General features: G+C 35.3%; 1 protein-coding gene across 1 annotated transcript in view; it reads left to right on the top strand.

Moving 5' to 3' along the window:
- CNTNAP2 (contactin associated protein 2) overlaps positions 1-23,751 on the top strand; it is a 1,164,016-nt gene that overhangs the window by 534,323 nt on the left and 605,942 nt on the right. The window contains exons 5-7 of the mRNA XM_066992162.1: positions 17,492-17,695; positions 19,377-19,561; positions 22,965-23,108. Of these exons, the coding sequence (XP_066848263.1) occupies positions 17,492-17,695; positions 19,377-19,561; positions 22,965-23,108 (533 nt within the window). The remainder of the gene's footprint in view (positions 1-17,491; positions 17,696-19,376; positions 19,562-22,964; positions 23,109-23,751) is intronic.

Raw genomic sequence — 23,751 nt, 5'->3', positions numbered from 1 at the left:
GCAGCTCTTACAAACCCATATATTTCAGTAGTGTGGCATTTTCCTATTTTTTGAAATGAATAAAGATTTGGTTTTTAACTATGTATTGTGAGCATACCTCTTTGAAGCAGTATTACTCCTTTGTCCCAACAGTAGTTTGGTATCTGTCAGGCTGAGCAGAATGAACTTTTGGTTCAGTTCCCTGTGATGTGATATATCAGATTGAACAGTTTCCTTGCAGCCTGGAGATTGATTTTCAAACTGCTCTTTTTTGGAGGGGAAAGGGGGTAATAGTGCACAGTGGGAAAATGAGAAAGTCTTGAAACTGTGCAACACGGCTTAGCAATTGGCAAAATACTGGTGTGTTATCAACAATGCTTTAGTCACAAATTCAAAACATAGCACCATATGGGCTGCTGTGAAGAAAATAACTTATTTATGAGATACCAAACTATCTCATATAATATATTATTACAGTCTATGATTTCATTTTAAATTCTGCATCACACAGCTTCTAAAACAGAAAAGATTCCAAATCTTCTCCCAACACTTTCAATTAGTAAAAAGAAAAGTACAGCTTTTAATTCAGATATTACTTTATATAAAATCCTCAACATGAAACAAATGGACTTGCTTTTGTTGTTTGAAAAACTAAGCAGGATTTATATGATGTACGTTGAAGGTATTAAGTACCTTGATTTTATCATCATGAAAAGACTATTAGTTTTTCCTTGTTATAGAACTTTAGTCAAAATACATATATATGTATATATATCTTTTTTCTTTTATTTTATTAATTTTATTTAGCTATATTCTTGTCTTGCTCCCTTTCTCCCTTCCTTCCCCTCTTTTTCTCTTCCACCATCTGTTAAAGAGTTATCAGAAAAGAAATCTGTTAAAGAAAAAGTCGCATCTTTGTTATAGCTATCAGACACCGAGCAGGATTTTGCCTGTTGATATTTCAGATAGAAATTCGTGAATCTATACTTGTTCTGTAAATTAAATAGTTAAATGCACAGAAATTTCTCCCCAGAATAAAATATTTTTAGTAATCAAATATGAGTCTGCAGCTACACACTTTTTTTTCATATGCAAAGGAGGATTATCAGAAGGAAAATACATGTAATTTACGAAAAATGAGTAACGCTCAATACTGACAAGAAGGGAAATGAGAGTTCTATATACTAAGACTAACTATTTTGTTTAGAATAAACATAGCTGTTCCTAGAACAGGAACTATTCCACATCACTTTTGCCTGCTTTTCTACAGTTAATTTCACTTTTCTTCAATAAACCTCAAATTCAAGACTAATCAGATGTGTGGCATATTATAACATGCACTCAGAGCTTCTGCAGATACGTCAAGACTGGATTTCTGGACTGCAGAGCTAAGTTTATTGTTCCTAGAGAAGTGTGTCATTCCTAGAGAAGTGTCATTAGTTTTCCAACAGAGGAGGGAAGCTGTATGAGGCTGATGTGTACTGTACATAACACGGTAAATTTTAAAACACCTGAAAATGTTTAGACAATGCGTTTCTTTCTCTTACCTATATATAGACCTATGCTGTATTACCAAAAGCCAATATAAATCAAAAGAAAACATCTTTTTAAAAAATAAACTTACCTTGAAGAGAGATTTCTATTAAAGTTACTTTGAGTGGTAACATGCACCACTCTATGCATTTTCATTCCAGTTACACAGAGCTATTTTCCTAAAGAAAAAATGACAGACTTGAATAATGGCAGATTTGCACAGATGTAAACGCAGACATAGAGAGAGACACTGAGATGACATCATTGCACATACAATCTTCATTGTTCATGAGTATAATTTATATCATTTGCTGGTATTGTTTATTTTCTTACTTGACTTGGAAATGAAAGTTAAATAAAAGATGCAGACTATATAATAGTCTTATGAGCAAGTAGATTTTTGTTCTTGTAAAGGAAAACAGTATGGATTTTACTACTTAAAGTAGAACAGTTTTTTTACTGAATCAAGGCAATTTTCTCACTTTATTTTTAATTATGGATAAGTACTGATTCAATTTCACTTGCTATGCAATTAAATATTTTCTGCAGTTCTTGTCTGTACAATACTGCCTTGTAAGTCTTATATTTTCAGTTAGCAATTATTACTTTTTTGATGAATCCCCCTCCCCCAGATATTAATGGGTCATAAACCATAAGTAAAATTAAAAATTTGAAAAAATTCTAATAATTAAATTATCTCATTTCAGTGATCGGTGAGGTTTTTCAAGACTAGAATATTGCAAGCAGAAAAAAAATATAGGAGTATTAATGCATTGAATAGGATTAGTGAATTGTCTTTATTACATATATGGAAGCCTAATCCTTCAGTGGTATCTGTCTAGTCATTAAAAATTAATATTCTGATAGAATTTAAGAAAGTCAGGATTCAGGAAACTGACATGAGATGTTTTCCTGCTGCTTCAGTGATGCTTCCAATAGTGAAAAATTGGTGGACAAAATGAACAATGGCACTGGCTATAGAAAGAGCTATTTCATGCACAAACTAAACAAACTACAGACCTGTTAGTTTAACCTCAGTACCTGGAACAGTTGTGGTGATTATCCTAGGGGGTACTGAAAGGCGGTTAAAGAGCAAAGCTACTATCAGGCATAGTCAACAAGGGTTCATCAAGGGAAAGTCCTGCCTTAGTCATTTGGTCTTCTTCTGTGATAAGGTCACCCACTTGATGGATGAAGAGAAGGAAGTGGATATAACCTTTTTGGATTTTAGCAAGGCCTTTGATACCATCCCTCAGAGCATCCTTCTGGAGAAATTGTCCAACTGTGAGATAAACAGGTTCACACTATGCTAGGTGATGAACTGGCTCAACAGCAGGTCTCAAAGGGATACATCTGGCTGGTGACCAGTCAATAGCAATTGACTCAGTTCTAGGCACAGTTCAGGGCTCGGTTCTAGGGCCAGTTCTGTTCTACATTTTTATCAGTGATCTGGTTGCAGGAGTGGAATTCATCCATAGCAAGTTTGCTGATGATAGGAGGCACTAGGAGGCACTGTTAACTCCTTGGAAGGATGAGAGTCCTTGCAGAGGGATCTAGATAAACTGGAACACTGGGCAATCATCAATGGCATGAAACTAAAAAGGAAAAATCCTGAGATTTACACCTGTGGTGGAGTAATGCTGGAAACAGATACAGACTGGGAGACACATGGCTGTAGAGCAGCCCTGCAGAAAAGGGTTTGGGGGTACTGGCCAACAGTAGACTCAATACAAGCCAATGGTATGCCTTGGCACCCAAGAGGGCAAACCTCATTTTGGGGTGCATTAAACACAGCACAGCCAGGTGGTCAAAAGAGGTGATTCTCCCTCTGTCTTTAGTGCTGGTGCAGCCTCAGCTTGAGTATTGTGTGCAATTCTGGGCTCCACAATATAAAAAGGATGTTAGGGTACGTGAAAGCGTCCAGAGGAGGGCAGCACAGCACGTAAAAGGGCTGGAAGGCATGTCCTATGAGGAGGCTGAGGACACTTGGATTGCCTAGTCCAGAGAAAAGAAGGCTGAGAAGAACTTCGTTGTTCTCTACACCTTCCAGAGGAGGGGAAGTGGAGAGGGAGGTGCTTGTCTCTTCCCCCTGGTAACCAATGACAGGATGAGCAGGAAAGGCACAAAGCTGTGCAGGGGAAGATCAGACTAGACATTAGGAAAACCTTCTTTACTATGAAGGTGGTCAAACACTGAAACAGGCTTCCTAGAGAGGTGGCTGATGCACCATGCCTGTCAGTGTACCTGAGTGTACATTTGGACAATGCCCTCTTTAATATGCTCTACCATTTTTGTTAGTTCTGAAGTGATCAGGAAGTTAGACTTGCTGATCTTTGTAGGTCCCTGCCAAGTGAGCTATTCAGTTCTATTCTAACATGAATTGTCAGGTTTGTACCCTCCATGTGCTTTTCATTTACCAAAGACCCATACATTAAAATATCCAGACAATACACTCTGAAATGCAATTTATTGATGCTTCATTTTAGGATGATGGCACACAGACCAAAAGAGTCCACAAAAAACTTATGCATACATACTTGCTGCCTTAGTTTGGATCTGGTCTCACTGCTAGGAAAAAAATGTAATGGGCAGGAATAACACTATTACGAAGTTTCCCATTTAGATAAAGTCTCCCATCCTGTATGTCCATGTGACAATCATTTCTTAAACCCTAAAGGAAATAATTTTCCTTTACAAACCAAATCCAGTACATGTGTTTTAGTTGTGTATAGCTGTCACACTGCATACATATTAATTCAGGTTATATTTCAGTGCAGTAAACCAAGAGAAACTTGTCTGTTACATGCTTTATTTATTTGATTTATTCTAAACAATGGTGACTGGATAAAAGGTAAAAATAAATAAATAAATAAATATGTTCAAACACTGTATGCATCCCACACAAATCTCTATGAACAATTTATCTGACAGCCTTGTTCCAGCACAAAGGAACAGCAATTTCAAAGAAGGGAGCATGGCAATTCTTTGCAAGATAAGTTAGTTTTCCACATGCCTGGATTTTAAAAAGCCTTTTCCTCTTTTATTCATGTGTGGCATTCATTGCTTTGTTTGAATAGCAGCATCTTTTGAATATGAAGTTGTTTATACACATGTATATGCATTTCTTACCTACTTGGACAATCTTGAATGTTATTGTCCCTTTGCTTATTAAACATAATAGTTTATACCCTAAGTAGTGGTTGTGAAATTTCACCCATTGTGTCAACACAAATATTTGGTAAAGTGAAAGTATCTATCTCACAGAGCTGGTTGAATTGGTTTTAAAAAGCAAATACAGTCTTTAGTGGGTTTTGGGAAATAACAATTGAAACAGGAACTTCAGTATTTTCATTATCTGAAAAAATCTTGCATAATTTGAAGACAGAAAGAAATATTCTGTCAAATCATTTGCAAATATATGGCTGCTTTTAATAACGCTAATACAGGCAAAATGCTCTGATCTAAAAGAAAAGATATAAATATATTGTTATGAAGCCTCCAGGTTCATACAAAAATAAAATCTAATGGATCTTGGAGACCTTTATTTTCTTGGAGGTATATTCATACTATACTTTGAGCTTTCCAGACATTTCAAACTGAAAAACAAAACTACCATTTCCTTCCCTAACTTAATCTGACTCCATTACTGAGCAAGAGATTTAAGTTGTATTTCCCCAATCTTTAAGTGAGTCTTTTGACGTCAGTCAAGACATTTTCTGTCTTGAACTGTGCTGAATCTTAATCAAGTTTACTCACATGGAATTGAGCAGCGGTAGAGATTTTACCATAAACTCAGGCTAGCATTCAGAGTCCAGCGGTGACTCAGTGGCCTTGAGGGAGCAGTTCAGAGCCCCGCTGGAGGTGCTGAGCGTGGGGAGCCTGGCTGCGCCCACAGTCCTGGTGATAGACCCTGCTGCCCCCATTCCCAGTGGCCTGTCCCTGTCGAGAGGCAGCACAAAGCTCCCCAACACCTCTACTGGTCCTGGGCAGGGCATCCAGGCTGTTCGTGGGCCGTACCCAGTGCTCCCTCCCCAGTTCCTTCTCCAGGCCAAGAGAGCTGATCTCTCAGCACTTTTTTTTTATTATTTTTTTTAATTTTTTTTTTTCCTCCAAGCTAGAGGGGTTGATGCCATGTGGTCAGAGAGCTGTGTGTGTGCTGCTTTGATACACCAAGGGTGCTTTCTTTAGACCTTGGGCTGAGGCTCCTGAGGACACTGCTTAACTTAAAGATCTGGGAATGCAAGGAGGACTGCTGTCTTCTAAAATAACTCCTCGTATGTAAAACTGTCTGCGTGTTTGGTCTTGAGATAATACAGGACTGTTTCCTGCTCCTTACAGGCAGGAACCATTGTAACTTTTTGTTGTAGCACTGTAACTTTTGAGATAGACAATCAAAAAATGGTTGAGGAAACAAAGCAATAGGTTTGGATTCTACTGTCTGTACTTCAGAGATTAAAAACTTGAATGAAATTTACCATAATAGGCCAGATGAAGTAAAATGCCAGTGGATGAAGAATTGTAATTGCAAAAGCAATATATTTCAATCTCTATGACTGTAAGTATTGTACCTGCTGCATGTTAATCCTTCTTAATAATGCAACACGAGGGAGTTCCTTATACTTTTCCTGAAAAGAAACCCTCATCTTTCTGGCTTCCTTCAGCTTTTAGTGATGGAAAGCAATCCAGAGCTGAGGAGACTGGACTGATGGTGCGGACTGTGCGGAGAAGCTTGAAATGCATGGTATAGGGGAGGAAAAGCCAGTCAGCACAGCTGAGATGCTGTAAGCACCCTCACAGTAAAGAAAGGATCTTTAGGACTGTTCTGTCAAGTATGGAATTTGAAGGTCTTAAACTGTGCAACAGCAGCAAATCTTAAATTGTGAAGCATGCTAGAAGTTATGGATAGGTCATGTCAGGGAGGCAGGGGGCACAGTATATCACTGACCTTTGAAAGTGCAGCCTGATAAACACAAGAAGGAAAATCATTTGCTGGTAAAAGCAAATGTCCTGTTTTCTTGTCTCAGGCCAGGAAAAAAAAGTGAAAGCCCAGTTAAATTCAGTTCTTCTAGTAGAATGTGATGTGCAAATAGGTTGGAGTAAAGCATGCCTCACTTCAGCTTGGCTTTGAGCAAGTGGATTAGACTAGATGATTTCCAGAGATCCCTTCCAACCTTAATGATTCTGTGAGTACATGCTTTTACCTCCTGTACTACCTGTTACGGAGAGCACCTCCAAAACAGTGTAGTTTTTCCTCCCAGGGAAATAATTACCTCACTCTAAATAAATGCTTGTTGTAATGCAAGATAAGCATTTCATATTGCTGTATATTGACTCATTTGGGGATTTTCCTTCTGTGCATTATAAACAGAGTTGAAAGTCATACCAATGTAGTAACAGATCCTTACATTTTTTACTGAGTGTTATTTAAATAAAGCCACTGTTCACTTAAAATTGGCAACTATATGCTCTATTAAAATAACATACCATGTTAGAGTAAATGATTATACTTTCACTGAGGCAGAGAAGAACTAAATCAAATCATCTGAAAAAGTCCAGGCTCAATGAGCTCATAACCATCTTAAATGTGTTGTTTGTATGTTTATTTGTTTGTTTAAATATATGGACTGGAATACATACAAAGGAATGGGAAAAATACTCGATTAAGTTGCCATCAAGTTCACCACTTGATTGATGCAAGAAAGAACTTGAGGCTTAAAATTTATGACTTGCAAGTTAGAGGCTGATACCATTTCTTACACACACACACACACACACACACACAAGTTAAGATGACATTGAGTAAAAACATAGTAGAGAAATGCATGATCTTAGATATGCTGTATGTTAGGCAAGGGGAGGAAAAAATAGTTGAATTACTAACCTTGAATTATTTGCCTAACAAGTTCCAGTGGTTTTCTTTTATGATGCTGTGCTGTGAGACAGGGTATTTGTATCTAGATAATTTGGAAATACAATGATGAAACTGAAGATTATACATGCATTAAAGGTGGTCTTTAATGATACTCATTTGTGTGTCTTAGACAATAATGAGGGTACTCACCAGAATAAATGTGAGTGTCTCCAAGCCAGAACTCAGACTCAGTCTTGCACTCCTTGATTTTTAGGGTCAAATAATGACAGCAAGATTTTTACTTTGAGATTTAGTTAAGTATAGCAGCTTTAAACTGTTTCTGCTGCATATTCCTTAATCAGTGTGTATGCAACTCCTCTTGAATGTTCAATTTAAATGTGAGCTCCATGGTAGGAAGAAATAAACAGCATGCATTTAAGAATGATTATGTGAATAAAGGGTATAGAATGTGAGTTAGAAAAAAGAATTTAGTCTTGAATAATGAGTACTCATAGAGCATCAAGACATTAAAGTACATGTATGGAAAGGTTATATAACATCAGATAATTAAATAAGGTAGCATTGGCTCAAAAAGATAAATTCTAAATCAGTATTTGTAGGTCAACTGTGCATCTTCCTGTTTTCATACACTTAGAAACATTAAAACAAGGGCTCCGTCCAGTCATGAATATACTTAATGTTTTAATAGACTGTCTTTTCCATTTCATAGCCCATTTATTCACTGAGTAAATAGAATGTTTGATGACATGGTACAAATCCTTTGTTCACTGCTTGTTGTTGTTGTTTTGTTTGGTTGTTTGTTTTTCATTAAGTACTGAGCAAGTTCAGTTTAATATGGATTGAGTTCTGTTCTGGCCATTTACTGTGTGAGAGTCAGTGTTGTCCTTTTTTATTGTCCTGAAGCTCTTGTGATTTACTTTTTTAATAAACAGTAAAAGCATTAGTAGAGTCTAGCTACTTTCAAGTAAATTCTTTACTGTACCTGCTATCAGAGTGTAATTATACACTTTAATGTTCCCATTGAGAACCAACATCAGATGACCAGTTTCACAATTAAGGACAGAACGAAATATATTTACAGTTGCAAGGAAGGTAAAATTGTAAATCAGCATGATAAAATACCAAAATGTTGGATTTCTTTATAATATACATATGGTTTTACCAAATTTATTTGACAGCACCATAGCTGGAGAATAATAAAACAGTATAATAAATAAATAATAATAATAATAATAAAATAGTTGCAAGATGCTTGAAATTTAACTTTTACAATCATATGATCCTTGTAATGATGTAGATAATAAAAACTTTTTAAAGTGTAAAAACTCACATAACAAACTGCTTCTGTTTTGTCCATTTGGTAAATGCTATTGTACTATGACCTGGAAAATTATTAACTGAAACATGATTGTTACAGCCAGAAAAACTGAAGGAGGTTTTAGCAAAATTAAATGATTTTATGAACTAATATCTCTCACTTTGTCACTTATGAATACAGATGATGTTCATGCCAGTGTAACTTCAAGGAAATGAAGACTGTGCATTTTAACTTGCATCTACTTGTAGCTCAAAGTTAGTTGAAAATATCCAGGGTTTCAGGTTTAGGATTTAACAGGCCTTCAGCACGGCCTTTGATTATTATTTTTTTTTCCCTAATTTAACCATTTGAATAAAGTTATTTTAAAGAGAAGAAAGCATGCACCAACAGTATTACACATTATATTTTCAGGACAAAATACTTCTGTTATTTATTTATTAATTTATTTTTATAAATTATCAATACACCATACAGGTAACTTTAGAGATTTTCTGGTTGGAAAAAAAAAAAAAGAAAGAAAAACTAGTTGTTCGGGAAATTAAATAACTGGAATTTGGATGAGAAACACGTTGCCATGGAAGTTTGCTATCTCCCTTAGTGGAGTTACAGACTGCAATTCATACCATGCACCATAATTGACTTTCTGGAGTCAGAGTAGGTTATGAAAACAATAGTTTTTGTGTGCCTGATGATCATACTGAATTGCAGTTTTACTTCAGTTTTCTCTGGCACTGCTAGTAGCAATAGCAGTATATAACTAGTCAAACATAACTATAACACTATATAACTAGTGTTATAGGAACACAGACCAATTCAGTATGGTCTAATTTGTATATTGCTGTGGTTAGGGTGCAAAAGCTAGGTGTAGATTAAAGCTGAATTGCAAAGTATAATATAATCATGTTTATTGCCTTATTTATCAAACATAATATAAGCATAACACTTTCCCATTTGGTTTTTAAATAAAATTATCTTTGAAAAGCTGAAGAATTAATGAAATAAAATTTATTTGAGAGTCTTGTGTTGCATTAGAACTGGATGAAAATGATCATCAGCCATAGAGTTAAGTGCATGAAAAATCATCCTACTTATACAGACCCTTAAGACAGTAACTTCATGGCATATTTGGAAGCTTAGTCTGAGTTTAGAAGTCTTACTTTCCTTCAAATATCTTAGTTCTTTCTTCTGTGTATTTTGTAAATAATGCCTTGACAGACCTCCAGATTTTCCCAGAAGAACCTGCTTTTTTCTTACATGATACAATGCAGAAATTAGGTGTAATACAGCAGTGCACTGCACTGTTATGTACACTCATCACAAAATGATTGTCTTAAGTAACTGTTAGATTGTATAGCAATTCAGTTGAATAACTACACAAATTAGAAGAAGAATCTAATTGTCCTACAGAAAAGAAAAGGGTGAGGGGTTTTTAGCCGTGGTCAATGGATTACATTTCTTTATATATTGTTTCCTTTTTTATTTTCTTCCACTGCTTTTTAATTCATTTAATTAATGCAGTTTTTGCATTTTCTTTATATTATCCAAGACAAATAACCACACATTTAGAGACAGATTTGCACGAGATCTAGCGAAGTGCAGGTGTTATTAGTGTACCAGAATAATAACAATAGTGAAATACAGAATAATAGGAAATAATAAAAGGAAAAATATGCCTGTGCTTCAACATTCAGAAAGACCTAGGAAAGTGCAGAGAGCTGCTGGCGTATCTTCAGCAGATGTTGCACTCACAACTTGGCACAATATTCTCACCACCTTAGGGAACAGTTCTTCACGGATTTATTTTGAAAGTTCCTGGCAGGCATTTTTCATTTTATAACATAACATATATTTTATAATAGAAAATGTAAGAATAAAATTTGTGCATTTTACCCATGAATTGAGTTAAAAATAGAACTTGACACGTCAATAACATGTATACATTTTATCTACTGTAAAGAGAAACAAAATCATAAAAACTAAACTAAGAAAAAAATAAATCAAAACCTAATAGCAAATGTATTTTTTCTTTTTCAAGCATTGACATCACTTAGGGTTGAATTATTTGACAAATACAACAGGATTCAGATTCAGTACACTGGAAGCTAATCAGGCAACAGAAACTTAAAATTGATTTTTCTTCACCTTATGCTTCTAGAGTATGAAGAAGTATGTGCTCTTGTATATACAAAGTACATCTGTATCTGTATTAAGTTTAGTGGTTTGCCCCCCTTGTGGCAGATGTATTGCCTTTTGAAAAACTTAGTAAAGGCAGTGTCAGTTTTACTGCAGCAGATTTCAAACCAGTGAGTTGCCCATGTCCTTACAGCCAGACTGTAGTGCCTGAAGGCAATGTTCAAACACATTACCTTTGGCTCTCTACTCCATTGCGAGAGAGCATAAAAATGGAGACTCTTTTGACTGATGTGCTGGGACAGAGCTTCTTCATTTTTACTGGTGCAATGAGATGTAGTAATGTATCTCTAACAAGAGATCAGCTAACTTAGTAGTACTGAGATTCAAACTGCAAAAACTCATGTGGCAAATTTAACATGCTGTCATATTGACACTACTTGGGACTCCTGAAAAAAATAGATTAGGATCTTCTGAAGTAATTTCTCTATAGGCAACTTGTCATGGGTTGCAACAAGGAGGTTTTTTCTTATGATTTTGAGCCTTACCCCTTGTATTAGAATGGGAAAGCTTCAATTTTTGCTGTTAAAATATGTACATAATATACTGTTTATGTGCTTATATTTGCCATAATGATATTTTAGTACCCATGATTAAGAGTGACAACAAATGAAACCATGCATGTGGAATACTGTGGCCCAGCCAGAGATGCTTTGATGAATCTCTGATGTTTTCAAAGGATAGATGCTTAGTGCCTGGTTAATATTTTTTATTAATACAGTATTCGTATATATGTTAGTACACACAGCAGGCATGAGGCTCACATCATACAGTAAAAAAAAAAACAAACAAAAACACAAAGATCTTTTCCCTAAAAAATATTTAATCTAAAAAGAAAATTAAAGTAGATGAAATAGAGATAACGGAGAAGAGATAATGAAGATGCAAAAAGTGATAAAATTTCACCTATGCTGGGAATCAGTAGTACAGAACCTTTGTATTTTCAATCCCAGAGATTATTTTGTATGTACTGTGTAGAGTAGATCGTTTAGAGATCATTAGCAATTTTTAAATACGTGTACATGTTAAATTTCCGATGAATCTTGTTGAGTTTATTTTCTGCATGGTAAGCATTTCTCTGGAAAGTACTTTGCTGTTCTGATCAATGTCATTTTACTGATATCCCCGATAGCAGGGATTTTTTAGTAACTCCAGGCAGTACATTAAACAAATTAGATAAGTGGCTGTGCTGAAGTCAGTGTTGAGTCTTTATGAATGAGCACTTCTGTGTTTTTCAGATGCTGACATTGAGGATACAGTTATATTTTTCTCACCAGAAAGAGAGGAAATAGAGAACTATTGGAGCCTGAGTCTGATGTGAAGTATTTCTTAATTAATTAATTAATTAATTTGGGAACTCCAATCTCTTTTTACAGATTTGGTTCCCTGACCAAAACTTACCAAATTCTGCAAGTGGCCAAAAGTACAGGACAAAAGTGCCTGCACAGGGCTACCTGTGTCTGCTGCACAAGTAGTAAGACCCGTGACTGTTGACTTCTCCTTTGAAATTTGTGAATGGGGTCCTAACAATATTTTAAAGGTTTTCTGACTTTATTATTCTTCAGAGGAAAACTGAATGTGGTGATGTCATTAACTAATGAAACTGTGTTAATTGTGCCATCTCAGAAATATACTTGAATAAGGCCTAACACATCTTTCTGGACAGATAAAAGTAGTGTTGTATTTTTAAGATGTCAACAGCCAGCATCATCCAGGCTATTCAAGAGTGGAGAAGTCAGATTGAAAGTAATCAGACTTGTATTTCCTATTTAAATTTTTATGTTTTTTAATAATGTCAATTTCTTTTTTTTCCCCCTCTTACCATATTTTTGTTTCCCTTTCTCCCTTTCCCTCTTTCCTAAACTCATGCTTTCTCTTGTGATATATATATATATATATATATAGTCCATATAGTCCATTGCAACAGTAGCCTCTGAGAACAATCAGACCTCACTGAATGTATGTGAATATACAGTACGCAATGGCTTAGGTCTCTTTCCTACAAATGCAGGCTAGTTCAGTGGCTAAGGATGAGAAAAATTATATATTTACACTGCAATTATAGGAATTATGTGGTTTACTGTCTAAGTACCATTTCTCATCATGGTAATTACCATGATATTAAATAGCTGAGTGTCATCATAGAAGGAACACAAGTCATTACCACAGTTCTACATACGATAACTCTTAAACATAATTGCTACGTAATCTTTAGGTGATTGAATTATCATGCAGGCCCATGTGCATACTGCCAGAATAGCTATGCATAAAAGAAAGCTGCTTAATCAAAGATTACTGCTGTTTCTTTTTTTTAATTGAATGATTTTCTAAACATGATAATTCAGGGGCAGGTTTTGAAAAAAAATGTGTTACTTTTACTCAGCTTTGTAACTGTGCGTTATGAGTTTGCTTCAATGAATAATGAGAAAAACATGTCTGCCTGTTGGCAAGAGTGATCTAGGTACAAAAGGGATACTTGCCTTTTCAGGGCTAACATGTTGGGAGTCCATAAACCCACAGAAATCAAGTCAATGTCCTGAACAGATCTTGGTCGCATGCTTGACAGTTATGGTAACTTTTGCAGATGTTACAAGGAGGAACCAGCTGGCCGTAGGGGTAAGGTGATGTACTCCATATAGGAGATCCTATAAACAGCAACAAGTAAATCTAACAAATATTAAAGGAAAAGGATCTATGATTTTGTATATGGAACTATTTTTTATGATGAGTATTTGTTATGACAGTTGCTTAAGCTATAATATCCATCAATTTCTTTAATTTGTATCATTTCTTCATGGCAGTTGTATGCCAGTTTGGAAGAGTATAATCTATGTAGCAGATCTGCTTTACATAGAAACATGAATTTGGTAATTACACTGTGATTAAAAATATAACCTTCATGTAGATTTTTTTTTTTCTGTAAACAGTTTTCATGCTTTTCTAAAATTTCTTAATACCCACAAAAATCTTGAGAAAATGTTTATTGGATTTTTCTTCAAGCAAAAATAACAGGGTTTATATAATCTCTTTTACAGTATTTTTCTATCAAATTTCTTTGTTTCTACAAAATAAACTCCAGAAGTAATTTATTTTCTTGAGTAATGACAGTATACAAGACAACCCCACCTCTGAACTCACATACTGTTGCTTCTAAATACACACTCAGAATAGGAAACAGAGCGCCTTCATTTCTGAGAGCAGCACCTTCATCTATGCCTGACTAAATGTGTCCTTCTTACATGCTGATAAATTTTTAATGGATTTCTTGCACTAAAATCAGTGTGCCATTCTGATATTTAATTTTCAGTTGATTCACTGTCCTGGAATTTGTCATTCATAGCTATTAGATCAGACTCAAAGTTTTAATTGAACTTGGAGCGTAATGAGTATTTTTTATCGGAGTGTATATGGCAAAGTGTGGCAAGAAAATTTCTTCCCCATTCAGTTGACATAACGTAGGTCAGAGTTTATTGTTTCATCAGATATCTCTGTATGTTTAAGGGAAATTTGGGCTAGTTTCAAGTTATATGGTTGTAAACTGTTCAGTATGTATTAGATGGACCAATAGACACCATGCTTCCCTATATCAAACTTAAGAACTGTAAACGGAATTTTTACAAGGTAACTCAGATCTTGAGTTCTTCAATTTGTCATAATCCCCAGAGTCATGTCAACTGAGGACTATGACCATATTATGATTATGTGTATAGATTTATTAAGATCTCTGAAGGTCAAATGACAATATCAACCAGAAACAGGTATCACATACTTCATTGTAATGCACAGGAACATTGTTTCAGAAAAACAAATGTTCTGGAAGTAGTATTGAACTATTTATTATATTAGTGATTTGTGGGAAAAATCCTGAAGGATAGAAATATAATGTGTTGGTCTTTATATTTGAAAACTTGCTATGCTTAATGATATGAGGTTGTATGAATAGGCATTTAATCAATATGACAGCAAGCCTTAGTCTCAATTGAGTGTGTTTTAGTTAATGAATACAAGATGGGATGTGGATTTCGTAACAGAACAATGAGAAAGAAATCATTTATGAAATATTGGTTATGTTTCTACCTACTTTTCAGTACAAAATAAATGCTAAACATCATGAAGCTTGATTGAATCCTTTTCTTTGAGAATCAAAGAGCTCTTATATCCCTGTGAAAAGTGTTTCTGGAAATTACAGAATGTGAAAAAGCAATCTATACAGGCGCTATACATAAGCAGTCCCTTTATAGTAACTGATGACTCAGCACTAGTAAAAATTGACTCAGCGGATCATTTTGGTAGTCATTACATTCTCAGATGGTTAGGAATAGATGTAACTACTTCTTATGGCACTTCTCTGAATCAGAATGTAAAATAATATTTCAGAAATTACTTAGCATTTTAAAGTGCATGTTTGACATATGTTGTCAAAAACAAAGGCAACAGTTTTTAACATGATAGTTGATAATGTAGCCCATACAAATTCAGATTGAAATATATACATTTATTTAGGCAGAGTGTACAAAGTACTTTAATGGAGTTTCAAAAGATTATTTTGCATTAATTGCACAATGTGAGTGTTTTTGAGGGAGTCTGAAAGATTTAAATTACTTTCCATCGTAATAGCAAAAATAAGTTAGGATTTTAAAAAGTTGCAAGTAGTCACCCAAGAGCAGTCCATAGAAGTAGGCAAAAATAAGAAAGCTGTGATTGAAGAATATATGATAAAATGCTATCCTTGATTTAATTCAGAGCATGAAATATGGCATGGTATGCCAATAAGTGTGAATGCTTATGAAGAATATAGGTGGGAAAGACTTTTTTTCTTTAAAAAAATATAATTTTTTATTAATCCTTTCTAAAGAATATTGCTTAGTGGCCATTTAAATTATTAGTTGTGAATAGTGAGGATGAAATCCTGATACAAGTAGTAGCTAGGGCACTAGTGACTGAGCACAAATTAAGTGACTCACAAAGAGGTTTTCTTACAAATAGTAGCTAGGTCACTAGTGATTGATTACAAGTTATGTGGCTCACAAAGAGGTTTTCTTAAACAAATCAGTACACATTTTTAGAGATCTGTATGTTTACAATCTTTTACCGAGCTCTTCTTAAAAGAGAATCATAGAATCATACGGAATCATTCAGGTTGGAAAAGACCTCTAAGATACAGTCCACCCTTTAACCCAGCACTTACAAGTCCACCACTAAAACACGCTACTAAGTTCCACCTCTATACGTTGCTTGAAGACCTCCAGGGATGGTGACTCAATCACTCTCCAGAGAAGCCTCTTCCAATGCCACACAACCCTTTCAGTAAAGAAATTCTCCTAATATCCAAGCTAAACCTCCCGTGGTACAACTAGAGGCCATGTACCCTCATCTTATCACTCGGTGCCTAGGAGAAGAGCTCAGTCCCCACCTCACTACAACCTCCTTTAAAGTAATTGTAAAGTGCTATAAGATTTCCCCTAAGCCTTCTTTTATCCAAGCTAAACAACCCCAGCTCCCTCTGCTGATCCTCAGAAGACTTGCTCTCTAGACCCTTCACCGGCTTCATTTCCCTTCTTTGGACATGCTCCAGCACCTCAATGTCCGTCTTGTAGTGAGGGCCCGAAACAGAACACCGTATTCAAGGTGCAGCCTCACCAGAGCCGAAGAAAGAGGGACAATCACTTCCTTAGTCCTGCTGACCATGCTATTTCTGATACAAGCCAGGATGCTCTTGGCCTTCTTGACCACTTGAGCACACTGCTGGCTGATACTCAACTGGCTAATAACCCATACCCCCAGAAAATTCAATACTCAGCAGAAGTTTGTCTATTTAATACAATCAAGTTCCATGGCTATTATTTCCGGATCTTGCCTCCAGAAAAATGTAGAAAACTGTGGCTCATTCTTTAGAGACTTAAAGAAAGTAAGGCTACATCAAATTTTATGGTATCATTATGCAACTTTTTTGTGAATACTGGATTAACCTTAAATTATAATGATTGCATCCTTTGATTTTCTTCCCTGATTTTGAATAGAACCAAACCTAGAAAAGAAATCTTAGCCCAAATCATGGAACTTTTTTTCTCAAAATTAGTTGAGGTCATGTCTTACAAAACATGTTCATATAAAACTGAATTAGACAAGGTTTATGCCTATGGTTTAAATAAAGATTGAGGAATCTCTTAAAACTCCTAAGCAATTTCCTTAGATTCATGTCTTACTGCTCACAGTCCTCTCAAATACATATATTGGATTTTTAAGAGGTATAACATGAATTAGTAATAACAACTCAGAAATTTGCCTCTCATTTTCAACTATAATTGGGAAAATGTGTAGGAAAGCAACTATATTAAGAGAAGCCAAGATAAGTTGAGTACAGTGGTAGTGTTGTCCCACAGACTCTGCTTTATAACATCCAATGAATTAAATTTATGCTCTTCCTGGTTCCTACTTTTGATAGTATTAAGGTATGGTCAAGAGAAAATGTATTTGCAAAGCATTGCACAGGTTTTTATTCTGTTCAAGTACAGTCCACATACGGCATGTCTCTTTTTCCAGTTGCTAAAGGAATATATAATCACTAATCAACAATGTTATTTGTTTTTGTCTTTTAGGGGCTGATGTTATCAATTTTGATGGCCATGTAGTGTTACCATACAGATTCAGGAACAAGAAAATGAAAACATTGAAAGATGTCATCTCTCTGAAATTTAAAACCTCTGAAAGTGAAGGTGTAATCTTCCACGGAGAAGGACAGCAAGGAGACTATATCACCTTGGAACTCAAGAAAGCCAAACTTGTTCTAAATTTAAATTTAGGTATATTTTGATTGTCTGGTTTTGTGCACTTTTTAACTCTCCAAAGAATTTACCTCCTTTTTTTTCCTCAGTAATATGGCAGGCCACATCATTTAATTAGAACATTTGTTGAAAACTTTCCTCATTCCTTTTATTATTATTATTTTTTTTCTTTTCCTGTTCTATGCCTCCCCATTTACTTCATGTGAGATAACATGAAAATAAAATCATTAAAAAAAAGATCAACAATATATTGTTATAAGAAATTTGTCACAAAGGTAAGAGTATTAGTGGAATAGTTTGGTCTTCTTCATAGAATCACAAAATAGTTGAGGTTGGAAGGGACCTCTGGAGGTCATCTTGTCCAACCCCCCTGCTCAAGGAGGGTCACCTAGAACCAGGAACATGTCCAAAAATCTTTTGAATGTCTCCAAGAATGGAGACTGTCATGGTCTTATTTGTAAGAAAGTAATCAAGTGTCAGTATGAGAGAAGGATGCTGCCTTTAATTATAGAAGAATAAGGATCAGCAATCTTCAGGAAAAAAAAAAAAAAAAGATAAGCCTGGGAAGATATGTGAGGTTGAGGCTCAGTGACCCTCCTAGAAAGAAGTATAGCTTGAAGGTAGGCAGAGAGAAGTGTTTTGTTTTTGTTTGTTTGTTTGTTTGTTTGTTGTTTAAGCTCTTAATATGAGGCAAAAAGACAGTATGATCATTTGTAGTGAAGTAATGTCTTAAGCCATGGCAGTTTGATTTGCCAGAATGTGTTATCAACACGCACAGCCTTAGTGTCTGAATTGCAGGCATGCTCCAGAAATGCTTTAGGTTCTCATGTATTCAAAACATGGAAGAATGCACTGAGTTATTGGGCAATGCAGCAATTTTTTAAACTTATTGCTGAATTTGTCATTTGCTGCTTCAGTTGAGATCTATACTATCAGCCTTTGCTGGCTTAACTACGTCAGTCAGCATACAATGAGATGTGATTTCTGATGAACATAACTGCATTGACAAAAGTCCCTGGAAAGAACAGCAGTAAGCTGCAAAACTGTACTCTTGCTACTAGTTTATTTGACTTCCAGAAAACTAAGGCTGATACAGGAGAAAAGACTGAAATAAGCTATGTTAGCAAAAGACTATTTTTTTTTTTTTCTGCAGCTTGATCAGTCTTCATTGAGTCTCTTCCTATACAGTAGCTGGTCTAGTTATATAGACGGAGTCTAGAAAGTATTGAACTTATTTGTTTGCAGTTATCAGACCGAAAAGACTTTTTGTTACCAGAGTTTATTATCACTCACAGTGTCCTCACCAATCAGTACAGGTCCATTGAAGCTCAGGACCTGGCACAAAGGCTATTCTGGGAAGGGTGACAGCTTTTCATTTCTGTTGGACAGGGATCAAAACACAGAAAACCCTTAGATGAAAACAGTTTTGCAACTGAAAGTACATATTGCTTCTCTGGTTCACCTCCGAATAACTATGCATAACTATTTATACAGTTTACCAATCTGATACTTGCTGTATTTGATCTACCTATCTGTATTTACGGCAACAACCCTCCACAGTTTGCTTCATAGTGGGCTGACTTGCTCCAGCCTCTTGTGTGTCCGGTATGATTCAGGTAAAATATTGACAGAATAAAAGGAAAATGTTTGCCTAACTGGTGTGAGGTGAAAATTGCTGTTGTTTCTATTCTTATTTTAGGTAGCAACCAGCTTGGCTCTATTTATGGCCACACATCTGTGATGACAGGCAGTCTCTTAGATGACCACCACTGGCACTCCATCATCATAGAGCGCCATGGAAGAAACATCAATCTCACCCTGGACAGACACATTCAGCATTTCAGAACCAATGGAGAATTTGATTACCTGGACCTGGATTATGAGGTAGATGGTGATTTTTTTTTTCATTTTCATTTAAATAGACTTTAGAAAGAGAAGTTCAATAAGAAGGAACGAGAAAATTAATATAATTAACGTTTTTTTTTAACTTTTTTTTGTTTAGTTTTAATGATCGTTTTAATTAATTTTGTCTTATATTTCATGGAATTTTATTTTGAACACTGTTTCCTTTTAGGTGTAAATTTAGTTTCCCTTCATTAATCTAACAGATAACTTCTATTATAAGGCTCATCTCAACCTGTTGTTCTGAAATGGGAGGTCTATGTAATTCAGCAAGCTAATGCTTCAACTAAGCAGCTGCTGTAAGCACAAAAATAAAAATAAAAAAAAAAAGTTTTTTACTTAATGACCTTGATCTTGCTTTTTTTTTTAAGCACATAAGTACTTCCTTGTATTTTCACAAGCACACCATCAATAACTAATTTCCAGAAAGAAATAATAGAGCTAGAAAACTTCCAAGAAAACTTTTGTTTAATGAGTCAGTTAATAAATACAAGTGTTGGTAATAAACTACACTACACTACACTACACTACACTTTCTCTTAGCCAAAAGGCTGAGAAGTGGTTTTAGAAACCAGGGGGGAGAAACTGGATCAAGGAACATTTACCTTTAGCACAAGAGGATCAAGTCAGAGAATGCTCGAGCAAGGTGTACATACATAAGTCCATAGACCCCGATGGACTTATGAGGAGAGGAAGAGGAGAGGATGAGGAGAGGAAGAGGAGATGAAGAGGAGAGGAAAAGGAGAGGAACAGGAGGGGAGGGGAGAGGAGGGGAGGGGAGGGAAGGGGAGGGGAGAGGAGGGAAATGTCACATGTACATACAGAATGGGAGACTTTTGTTATATAGACTTTGTAAAATAACTTTCTTGCACTCTTTCCTGTTTCTAATGAGAATTAATGTAGTTGCCTGAAGCACATATAACTATTTCCACCTTTGCAACTTGAGAGAATCAAAATGATGTAACAGGCAGGAATCTTTGAATTAATTTTTGTATTGATTTTTTTGCAAACATTCTTTTGATCCAAAAAATTATATAAGTGCCTTCTTTATTAGCACTAATGATGAGATAATACTCATTGAAAAAATGAGCACTCAAAAATACTCAATGAGCATATTTGCCTGTACCTGTGATACTAATGGGACATGGAAGATCTGAACTGAGCTACTGAAAACTCACATAAATAGACTTTATTAAAGATTTTCAACTGAGTGAACTATAGAAAAAGGCTGAGTGCCTTAAGTCCTTGGGCATTTTGCATATATACATGTAACGTATTTACATAATAAATGTATTGTGTACAATAAAGTTACTTATAAGTGAGGGGCAAATCCAGGAGATTAAACTTTCTCCCTTCTTTGACATTAGAGACCTCACTGGCAGTTCTCAAAGATAAATTTAAATCTCCACGTACATAGATAGATTTGCATATGTTTAATGGAACTTATTTGATTGTGTGGATATATATTCTGTAGTTTGTATAAATGCAAGAGCCTTGAACTCTTCTCCTTCCTTTCCTCTCAATTAATTCACTGGTTTTGGAGGTTAGCCATCATAGGCTACATTTAGTTGTGTTGCACTTGTGATAAGTTAATCATCGTAGATAAAACTCAATGAATCAAAACAATTTTTCATAGAAAAGACAAAGCCATAACTCCAAATATCTCCACTTTCATCCTTCCTTCAGTTAGCTTTTGTTGCTGAGCGCAGTGTCAAATGTTATGGGATATCCTTTTTGTCAGTTTGTGTCAGTTGTCCTGGCTGTGTCACATCCCAGTTTCTTGTGCACCTCCAGCCTACTCACTGGTAGGGGAACATGAGAAACAGAAAAGGTCTTGATGCTTTGTAAGAATAGTTCAGCAATAGCTAAAATGTTGGTGTGTTACCAACACTGTTTTGGTCACCAATCCAAAACATAACACCACATGAGCTATTATGAAGAAAATTAACTCTATCCAAGCTAAAACCAGTGCACCTTTCTATTTTCTCCTTTCTTCTTTCTGTCCAAAAACATGACTATAACATGCAAAAGAATGTTTGACAACAATTACTATATTACAATCTCATTCTTCAATTTGTGTAAGATGGTGTGTCTTTTCTAAAGTCAAATCAAATCAATTTATAACATCTGAGGTTGTGTCTGTAAAAGGCTTTTATGTAGCTGGTATGGACTATTTATAAAGATCTTAGTTTTCAGCTATATAGCTTTACTTCTTATATGCTAAGTCAATATCTCCTCTTTGGGATAGAAAGTAGTATCTTACATGCTTTTAAAATGGAAAATGAGTCCCTTGATCTGCATTTTTCTGCCTTCAGTAATATCCAATGGCATTAACAATGAATGATATTTAAAAGCTTGGTTCTGCCAAATCTCAGCAGCAGACTGCAAGCAGAAATATTTGTGAGCTTTCTTGGAGTAGGAAATCTAGCTGCTATTACTATTTATGCCATCATCTATTTGATATAAATACTTAACAAAGATTGCAGGGACTAATCTCACGGGTCTTTTATTCTTCACGAATCGGCTGCAAAATATTAATGAAATTAAAGACCCTGGCAGGGTAGAGACCTGTATAGTCTCTATGGGGTGACAGGGAGAGATGAACAATTCTAGTTCATAAATTATTTGTTTTTCATAGTGTTTTAGCGCTAGAGATTCTGGATAACCTCGTGTTTTAAAGTAATGAAATTCAACATAAAGAGAAAAACAATTCTTGTTTGTTGTGCTAAGTCATGTGGTAACTTCTCATTGACTATAACTACATGATAAAAGCGTGTTTTCAATAGTGGAAGGTGATCTTGTCTAACCAGAGATAGTAACTTTAACTAAGGGATTCTGTAAAATTCTTCTAGATAAAGTAAATAAGTAAACATTAAAGGAAGCAAATGCATCATACTGAAGCCCACAATTGCCGTGTTGTAGTCTGAGCTCTGAATCTAACACGTTTATACTTAAATGTTTCAAGTAAGGCTATTTGTCTGGCTAATCTTGTATCTACTCTTGTTTCTGCTTGAAAAAAATAATGAAAAGGACAGTTATTCCAAGTACTTTGTTATTTGAGACAAGTATTATTCAGTAGCAGTCAGAAGAGCAGTCTGTTATGAGTAATTGTGTTGTGGGTGTGCTCTTTATTTGGAGAAGCACAGTAACAATTGAGATTTGCTACCATAAATATTTGCAATCACAAATTCCTTATAGATTTTTTTTTCCTGCTTTTGCAGTGCTTGTTTGGAACTTCCTTTTTATGGTAAGCAGTGTTGCTAGCTATCAGTCTCTGTGTTTGAGTGTTCAAAGAAAGCAAATGCGTCTGCAGCAGATATGTTTAAAAAATCTAAGAAGTCTTTGCCCTCCAGTAACTATCTTCCATTTTTTGTTGCATTCAAAGATAACCTTTGGAGGCATGCCTTTTTCTGGAAAACCAAGTTCTAACAGCAGAAAAAATTTCAAAGGCTGTATGGAGAGCATCAACTACAATGGCAATAATATCACTGACCTTGCCAAGAGGAAGAAATTGGAGCCTTCTAATGTGGTGAGAACATAATTTAATGGTCATCTAAACTTCTGCTTGTCATTCTAGGGAAGGTTTGTGTGTGTGTGTGTAGCAGATACCCTTGTGATGTACTGTAATGATGTAATATACAAAACAAAGTTTATTAAGTGCCCAAAGATCTCATTGTAAATACTTTTATGACTTTTTTTTTTTTAATATTTTAATTTTTTATTATCTCTGAGCATTTTACTTCTGGGAGTTAAGTTTCAGCTTTTCAAAATTAACCTTCAGTATCATATAACTAGTTTTTAAAAGAAAACAGATGGACCCCATCATAGTGATCTACAACTAGGGTAGACAAGATTTATTATTAAATCAATTGCAGATTTCTCATGGCTTTAAATCCTGGTATTTTCCATCTGTGCAGAGCTAGTTGGATTGCTGAAGTGAAAAATCACTGGAAAGAGATGGTTCTAGATCCCTTTTCTGGTAGCTTTAAAAAGCCTCAAGGTGCTCATCTTCAAAATCATTATTTAGCTTATTAACATTACAAAGTTTAATAATATTTTATTCTGGTGGTAGTTTTTCTTTTCTTTTTTTCTTGCTTAAGCACTTATAGTTGCTTTAAAGCAACCTTAAAACAAGTTTAAACTTGTGGCTTTATAGGCAGGCTGAATAAGAA

The sequence above is a fragment of the Anser cygnoides genome, chromosome 2 (genome assembly GCF_040182565.1).
Source record: "Anser cygnoides isolate HZ-2024a breed goose chromosome 2, Taihu_goose_T2T_genome, whole genome shotgun sequence".
Taxonomy (NCBI): Eukaryota; Metazoa; Chordata; class Aves; order Anseriformes; family Anatidae; genus Anser; species Anser cygnoides.
This window is presented reverse-complemented; position numbering and strand designations above follow the sequence as displayed.